This window comes from Thunnus maccoyii, chromosome 20 (genome assembly GCF_910596095.1).
Source record: "Thunnus maccoyii chromosome 20, fThuMac1.1, whole genome shotgun sequence".
Classification (NCBI taxonomy): Eukaryota; Metazoa; Chordata; class Actinopteri; order Scombriformes; family Scombridae; genus Thunnus; species Thunnus maccoyii.
Genome location: NC_056552.1, coordinates 20,557,964 through 20,566,766, shown reverse-complemented (window position 1 = coordinate 20,566,766; position 8,803 = coordinate 20,557,964). Strand labels below are relative to the sequence as shown.

At 40.3% G+C, this 8,803-nt stretch overlaps 1 protein-coding gene across 2 annotated transcripts; it reads left to right on the top strand.

The window, feature by feature from the left end:
* Positions 1–455: 455 nt before the first annotated feature.
* On the top strand, positions 456–7,051 carry gdf10b (growth differentiation factor 10b). 2 transcript variants are annotated; one of them, XM_042397928.1, is made up of 3 exons: positions 456–732; positions 4,272–5,173; positions 5,523–7,051. In XM_042397928.1, exons 1-3 carry the CDS (start codon positions 711–713, stop codon positions 5,712–5,714), a joined length of 1,116 nt encoding a protein of 371 aa, XP_042253862.1. In that variant the 5' UTR covers positions 456–710; the 3' UTR covers positions 5,715–7,051. The 2 variants fall into 2 exon arrangements, with proteins under 2 accessions (XP_042253862.1, XP_042253861.1); XM_042397927.1 differs by lacking the exon at positions 456–732 and adding an exon at positions 1,663–2,453.
* Positions 7,052–8,803: the final 1,752 nt, after the last annotated feature.

The window sequence follows — 8,803 nt, the reverse complement described above, 5'->3', positions numbered from 1 at the left end:
CCAGCTAGAGTCCCTACGTTCGTAAGGTTCTGACATTGCGCACATCAGGTTCAGACTACACAATATCGGCCCATTAATAGGCTGACCTGACAAATGTAGGGTGTCTGGACCAAAAATGGGCATCAGGTGTGACAATTTGTTTCATCTAGTTTAGTGTATCGTAGTGGATGACAACCAATGCACATCTGGGACGCCTCACGAGGTCCCGACAAAAAGACTAGCATGCCCGAAATTTTTACCTTCTCTTGCCAATTACAACAACTTCCACAATGTGTTCCATGATGTTGGCCGATAGGTGCAGAGAGCGCTCTTCCGCGCAGAACTGTAAACAGGAGTTAGTTACAAGCAAAAGATGGATGATGTTGTTGATGGGCTCATGCTGTGAGGTGGAGCTGGGAAACAAAAGAAAGGTTCATGACGCCATGACAATAGACAGCCAGTATCATACACACCACTTCAGACGCCATTGTTTGTTTACATTCATGTTCCTGGAAGTCGTTCCCTGGCACCTCCTTCCGATGACATCATGCAGGTCGTGAAAGGTGGAAAGCTATTGCTGCAATCCATTGTACTTGGCACTCAGAAAAAAACAACTTCTGACACGGAAAATTACAATGGAACAGTCATTCAAGTCGGAATTCCAAGTCAGAAACTCAGGCAAGAATCATCTAGCATGATTTCGCCAACAGAAACACGCCTGACACAGCAATATGGCGGCGCACACAGCGAACAGTAAGCAGAATTACCTTTTCATCAATTTTTACTTCATGAAGTGTTTGTGTTGTGAAATGTGCTGTAACAACTTTGTAGTTGCCATTGCTATTTCCATTCCATGATTTGTGCTTGATAGAAGTCTTTGTGAGTATGCAGTACTAGCCTTCTCCTGCCATCTCTTTTAAAGTGTGCTAATCTCTTTAATCAGCTGCTTCAGTCTTGGGTTGGAATGAAACCCTGCATGTACATGGCCCTCCAAACATCAGTTTGTTGCAGGCGTCCATGTTTTCCTGAGCAGATGCACTGGATTTAGATTGGAAGTCGGGAAAACCGACTTGGAACTATCGACTTTTTACTTGCAATGGATTGCAGCATATGATTGGTCAGGTAGCAACATGTAGTCTGTCATGTCTTTTAGCCAAATCATGGCAAGAATTTATGACTCTATAATCATCTAATTTGATATAGTGACATCTTATCAGACAAAAATGTCATGTAGTCTGAACCTGGTATTACTTTGCAAGGACAAGCAGATGAATTTTGCTGTGGCACTTTCTGATGTGACCACACCTTGATAGTGACACTGTTTGTGGGAAGAAATGCTGCTTTTGAATTTTTAAATATTTAAATGCTGTGAGATCCATCCGATTCTATTCATCTCCACTGTATTTAGGTGGAGACAGAATTGTCAGGGATGGATGTATCAAAACCTGTGCAAAAAAACCCCTAAAAGTTTCTGCACTAGAGGTAGGTGAGAGAATGTTTTTTGTTTTTTGCTATGTTACACTTTAAATTACCAATAGAAAATGAATATATACAATTTGTTCTTTTTTTACAGTCTCCCTCAAATGATCCTTGTCCAACTTTTTACCAATTTCCTGCTCCATGACCACAAACATTAACTTGATAACCACCCACAGAAAATCTGGTTCAGTTTATTGGAAAGCAAGTTTTCTTTAAGAAGGCCAACAGGATATAGGCATGACACACACCGTCACATACTGATAATAATGATGAAAAAACCCTGTGTGTTGTTATTTTTATGTTGCACACTGCAGCTTTAAAACTTCTTAGGTCTCTATGTTTGAACCTTAATGGCTTCGTGATTAAATACATACACACTATTCTCTCAGATTCTCTTCTAAACTTCTAAACACTCATAAGCAGTTACTCTGAACTAAAAGCGCTGCATGTCTCTCGTTGGCTGTGCGCTCCGAGGCGTCACCATCTGTCATCCAGCAGCAGCGCTTCATGCATGCGTCCACCCCGGGTCTCCTCCCATTGTAGAAACAGCTGTAGACCATGAACCGTGGAGTGCGGGTCTGATACGGATTACCTGGATACCGGCCGTTTAGTCTGGGTGGGCATCAACCAGCGAGCGAGCAGAGAGGGACCATTTCTTTGATTCTTTTTCTCAGAATAAAGAACTTTATCCGAGAGTCTTTTTTGCATGGAAACATTTCCCAGATCACCAGCCATGGCGAACCGGCTTTTTCACATTCTGCATTTATTGGTGATTCTGCAGTCTACCTGGGGTAAAGTCGTAACTGAGGATCTTGGTGAAGACGTGCGTCAAGGTGGCGATGTCCCGTCGCCTGAAGAGCAGCGCGTCTTTGCGCACGAAAGCGCAAACCGGGACATGGTCTCCATCAACATGTTCAAAGTGTACGAGAAGTACAGTAAAGAGCCGCAGAGCCAGAAGGACGGAAACACCGTGAGAAGTTTCAAAGCTGTCCCGAGTGAGTGACCCCACACGTTTATTTTTTCAATGAACGCTGTTTTTGGACTGAACAGAAAAGTTTATCCTGTCCAAAATTAATTAACAGATACTGCGTGCGCATTGAAAGTTGAGTCTAATATCCAAAATGTTTAGTAGGTATATTATTTTATATGATCACTATTCTTCTTTATTAAAAATCCCCCAGATATCTACAGATTATTGATATTATTATTAACTTTTGAATATTGATTAGGCATTTATTTTCAAATAAAGACTGTAAGTTTAATAAAGACCAACATTTCCCAATTAAAAAAATTAAAAAATGATTAGAATTATCATTTTTGAAGCATAATTGTGTGTTACTCATGTCATAATCATTAATCTGATATCAATTTGGTGATTATTATACTACATTACAAGCACTACAAAAAGACAAAAGTCTGTATTTATTCACAGACTATTTAAAATTAATAAAATGTGAATCAGGATAATAGCCTGTGTTTATTTACCCTTTAAAAAGTACAATGTTGCTATGTTACAATTTCACTTAGCAGACGCTTTTATCCAAAGCCACATACATCTGAGGGTTATTATAACACAAGCAAGGATCTAGTCAGAGGAGAAAAACGCGAGTGCCATAAAGCTAAGTTCAAGTCTGATAGGAAGTAGGTGCCAAAGTACATATAACATTAACATATAACATAATTAATACAACACTTTTATGCTTATCTTTGAATTAAACACTCATTGTTTAGGGCACTTGTTAATTTATACTTTACATTTCAAGTTCCTTTCACAGACTGAAAATGCATACAAAGTAAAAAGAAATGCAGAAAATTCAGATAATCTTGAACAGTCAAATCACATACACAACAAATACCTTGAAAAAAAAAAGATTTTTATTATTTCATCAGTGGGACGTCCTAAACAATCCTTAATGCAGGTGTTTTGTCAATCACAGAGCAGCCCCCACTGCCCTTTGGGCTACACATCTTCACCTCCATGCTCCGTCGGAGTTGTGATTTAGTGAACTGGGGGACTTTAAGTGTCGAGCACTGTTAGTTCCCCGGTAGCAGTAACAGTCTAGGTGTTAGACAAGAGAACCTATTATCACACCCAGACACCGGCTGCACAGCGAAAAGCCTCAGAGGAGCTCTTTCTCCTATAAGCATTTCCATATGCTACAGACCTACTGGACCGATCCAGTGTTTGTCTTTCAGGCTGTGGTGGAAGTGTGGGAGACAAGGTTGAACTTCAAGAGGATAGCCATCTAGGATGAGGTTTTGGTCATGCGTGAGGCAGGCACTTAACCGTGCTGTGCTTAATATTTCCCATGCTGTTGCTTATGTCAGTCACATGTGTTGAGCAACATTTTGCAGAACATATATTGGATGCAGTTATTCATGTCAGTCAAACATGCCAGACTGAGATGCTAAAGGAGAAAAAAATAAGAGAGGGGGGAAAAGGTTCAAAGAAGCAACTTGATCGCTTCAGTCATCTTTATAGTTCATTTCAGAGCAAGATTCACTGATTGAATGATTTAATACTTGTACTTGGACTGAAAAAAATTGATCTTTGATTTATCAATCTTTTCCCAAAAGCATTAAACAAAGTACAAAAAGCATGGCAGACAAGATGAAAACACAGCTTTTCTTCTCAGTTCCAAAAGAGTTAAGAAACAAGGTTTTTACGTGCTTTGCATGAGAAAGAATTATGATGAGTAGAGTAATATTCATATGTTTAGCCCATACTTAAAAAGTCTGACTCAGCATGGAAACCTTGCTTTTATTGTCAGTCCTCTCATTCTTTTTATAATTTCTTTTTTCAAATTCCCCAGGAGTCTTGCAAGGCAAAGACGTGTTCCAATTCAACTTATCCTCCATCCAAGACTCGGAGGTCATCCTCTTTGCCTCTTTTCACTTCCTCTACAAACGCCCCCGCCACCACCAGCGACCGTGGCATTTCCGAAGGCCTCGCCACCCGTCTGGCAGCCTCCAGCATCCATATCCTCCCTCGTCACAGCTTCTCTTCCATGGATCTTCCCCAAACTCTGCTTTTGCAACACCACTGGGAAACGTAACTTTGACCCCTTTCAAGAAAGGCTCTTGGCAATCGAGGGACATCACAGCGGTGGTGAAACAAGCCAGGGATGTCAAAGAGCTTGTGGTCACGATGGAGTTTGATATGGGGTTTGGGGCGGCTCGGATGCAACAGAAGAGTCCTCACGGCCACGAACGCCTCTCTCCAGCCAACCTGCCATATATTTTGCTGTACGCTGATGACCGAGCCATAGATGAACCAAACAGTGTAGCCATGTCGCTCCAGCGCTATGGACCCTTTCCTGTAGGGGAGGATGCGTCCGCCTCAGCCTCAAGGATCCGGAGGGAGCTTCAGCACCAGATCCACACAAACGACATTCCAGAGGTCCACTTTAACACCTTAAAGAACCATGAACTGTGGCAGAGCACCTTTTTCCCCGCCAAATCCAAAGCAGCGGTCAAACCAGGAAGGAAGCTGGGTCAGGAAAGCAGCGAGGGCCTGAGTAAGGCCCAGGTGCTGAGCTTTGATGAGCGGACAATGAAGAAGGCCAGGAGGAGACAGTGGAGCGAGCCCAGGGTTTGCTCCAGGCGCTACCTCAGGGTGGACTTCGCTGACATTGGCTGGAGCGAATGGGTGTTGGCCCCAAAGTCGTTTGATGCCTACTACTGTGCCGGGACCTGTGGATTCCCCATCCCTAAGGTGATCCAGAGAAACACCTTTTAACTTCTTACTGGATTTATTTTCATAATTACATAACTAATCACACACACAGACCCTTCTCAACATTAAAAGCAGGGACATAAATACATAAACGTTGAGATGGAAGCATTATCAGTCAAGAAAAACTTGTCAAAGCAAAAGGCAAAATTGGCAAACACAATAAAAATTGAAAACAACTGTAAACAATTAAAAATGTATCAGTCGGAGCAGTAACCAGTTCCTTGGTATCTTTTTGGATATTTACTTTAATTTTCACAGTGGAGACAGTGGAGTTCTTGTCAGTTGCATTGTAGTAATAATTCCTTTTCACCACTGCTTACTTCCTCAGGTGGTGCGTCCATCCAATCATGCCACCATCCAGAGCATCGTCAGAGCTGTGGGAATAGTCCCCGGTGTTCCCGAGCCGTGCTGTGTACCGGAGAAGATGAGTCCTCTCAGCGTACTTTTCCTCGACCTGCACAGGAATATGGTGCTCAAAGTTTACCCCGGCATGTCTGTGGATACGTGTGCCTGTCGGTAGGGCAGGAGACACCAGAGCCGCTAGACCTGCAATCAATGTCGATGAAAGGCAGTGAGGAGGACATAACTATAGATTCAGCATGAAGCAGGAAGGCATCTTTCAGATCGAAGAACAGTAGTGGTAAGACTCAGTGGGGACTGCTGAGAAAGCTTTGAAATGAATTGATATGACTGGCAGGGCTGTAGTTCTTTAGTCTGGTCTAGAGGACTTCTTTTTGACTTCTTAAACAGGTCTCTGCCATGATTGAACTCAGCTTTTTCCTGCTTATTTAATCATTTTCATAGATCAATTTTTCTCCACCTTTATTTTCTTCCCGCTTTTAAAAACAACTCAAGAAAGTGCACTTATAGAAACCTGTGTATGTTATGCTCCTCGGTGTTTAGTACAGAGTTCCTGCAGGTAGAGCTGTATCTCTGTTGATCTTTAACAAGCTTCTCTGGTACTTTTTTAGCTCGTGTTTTTGACCGTTTCAATCTTGGATGGGACTTGAGTTGCTCTGGTCTCACTCTGGACTCAAAACTCTACTGGACTTGGTTTGGGAATTGGCTCAGGCTTGACTAAAATGGTCTTGTCAGCAGCCCTTTTTAGTCTCTTAGGCCTATTTTTGATGAGTTCTAGACAGTGTGGGTTGCATCAGTTTCCTCTCTATGGTGTCTGCTGCTTGTCTCCATCTCCGTCAAATTCAACTGAAGTTTGAACAAACTGATAAAGTGCACATTGACTCGCAGACTCCGGAGGGTTTGGACACACAGCCTGCGTGGTGGTACACATTCATCCTTCCAAATTAAGCAACCTTTGTCATGTAAATACTGTAGTTACTAATGAAAACTAAATGGTACTTGTTTTTAAGTCACTCCGAGTGACACACTGAACACCTCCCATATACTAGCAAGAAATGTTATTCATGCATGAGAGGTAATAATTTCTTTTAACTATATTTCCATAGTTATTTGTTTATATCTTGTATATAATGAGTGTGCTTTGACAACAATTGAGATTTAATTTAGCAGAACAGTGTGCAGCATGTTTCTGCTTCATGCTACAGCACAGAGGAAAGTAGTGTGTTGCTGCCACCTGCTGTGCATTTTGGGAAAGTTGAAGGGACTTATAAATGAAAAGGTTCATGTACTTCCTGTGGCTATTCAGTATTTTTCCTTAATAGACATAAATACTGTGTATCCAAAATGACATGTACAGTTTGTAGTATGTACAGTAATGATAGTAGATTTCCATAATAATTAAAAGGGATACATGTATCCACCCCTATAACTGTATGGCTAAAAGTGTATTTGAATAGTTATATGATGTGTACTTTGACAAATCATAAATATAGTGTATGCTTGGTATGGAAATAAACTGAATTGTACATACAGTCAAAGATACTTGTTTACTTTGAAGTAAAAAGCATAAAAAATAGACTATGTGTACATTTGACATATACTTTACTATATATTATATAAATACCATACATTTACATTTGATTACATTATATTATATATTACATAGAAGTTATTTAAAGATATGTTGATATATTGATGTAATATGCTGATCTCGATTTTTTAATTAAAAATGGCCAGTCATTGTGTCAAATACCATGACAGAGTTTCCTCTCTGAACAAAGCTACAATTAAGAAGTCTGAAAAATCTTTGTCATTATATTGTAAATTTTCATTTACATTTTTGTTTTTTTCTTTTAAATAAAGGCAGTAATATAATGTAATGTATTCTTTTTCTGCCAGCATTGAATAAGTGATAATGTTAAGTCTCACCACCTTAAAGCTGCACTAATCAATATTTCTATATTAAAAAATGGGTCAGATGATGATTTGTAATATGGTATTAGTCACTCATAGTGACTAATACCATATTACCTCAAAGAATTACCACCCAGCACTGTAGTTCCCCTCAGTCCTATGGAGCATTTAGCATCTTTCAGCTCAGTGTTTTGGTTTTCTGGCCCACAACTTTATTGTTTTGGTTCACTCTCACCACTCTGATCAAAGACAATTTCATATTCACTAGGCAGATGTTGCTTGCACAGCACCAAACAACAGAAAGAGAAAGAGCGACTAGCTGGTGAACATAGTGGAGCCTTTAGCAGCTTAAGGGCCACATATTTCCCTTAGAAGTTAGTAACAACCAAAAAAGAGCTATAAGGACAGTGAATATTTACATTCATCAGATGGCCAGAAGCACAGCTCCCAATTAATGCTAACATTGCTCCATGTCTGATAGATGTTTAAATAGACAAATGTTTGCTGACATGTTGCTGTAACAACTTTTAAAGTTGTTAATATGTCAGTGTTGTATTTACAGTTTATTGCACTGCCCCCATATTGTTAAAAAATCAGTTAATACTGCTTTAAAGAGCTGTTAACAATAAAAAATGTTTCATCAGAGTGTTTTAATGTTCCATGAAGCTGATTGAAAGGCTTTCACACCTTAATAAGAAAGAAATTATGGAGGAAACACTTGAGATACTTCTGAATTTCTGGACATGAAAGCAGAAAAAGTCATGTTGGATAATGGGTCAAAACATTAGTCATTGATAGCCTCAGCATAAAATCAGTATCAACCATCAAAGCCATAGGATATTTGCCAAATCCTTATATAATTTAATAGGTTTTTACTACATATTTCTCAACACAGTAATATGGCCTTAAGTAATCTGATAACCACAGTTTCACAACAGAGCTTTCTCACTCCAGCTTTCCCTGCTGTGTTTGTTTTGCTCCTGCACGCCTACATTATTTGCTGAAATCATGACACTAGATTTTGTCGTTGCCTTTCATCAGTGATGGACTCCATAGAGAGGAACTCTTAACAGCCTGAAAAGCCAAGAATTAAAGCATTTCTATGAAACTCAGCATGAACCAAGTACTGAGTGACTGCATGGGTGAAAGGCTGAAATTCCGAGATAGGCCAGACTCAGGCCAACGTCCCCAGTCACATTGGCTTGTGATTTGGGCTCAGACCCCCCACAGAAGCTATCCCATGATCCATCTAGGAAATACAGAATGCAGTGATGAAGGCCACCACCATCATGTCTTTGTCCCTCTTGCCAGTAGTGTGAAATAATCTCTGTTCTC

What these genes read in the sequence shown, in the direction of transcription:
- gdf10b (XM_042397927.1), top strand. Translation starts at nt 2,165, where the DNA reads ATGGAAACATTTCCCAGATCACCAGCCATGGCGAACCGGCTTTTTCAC. An exon ending in AAGTTTCAAAGCTGTCCCGA is followed by an intron (nt 2,454 to 4,271) that starts GTGAGTGACCCC and finishes CAAATTCCCCAG; the next exon opens with GAGTCTTGCAAGGCAAAGAC. An exon ending in GTGGATTCCCCATCCCTAAG is followed by an intron (nt 5,174 to 5,522) that starts GTGATCCAGAGA and finishes TTACTTCCTCAG; the next exon opens with GTGGTGCGTCCATCCAATCA.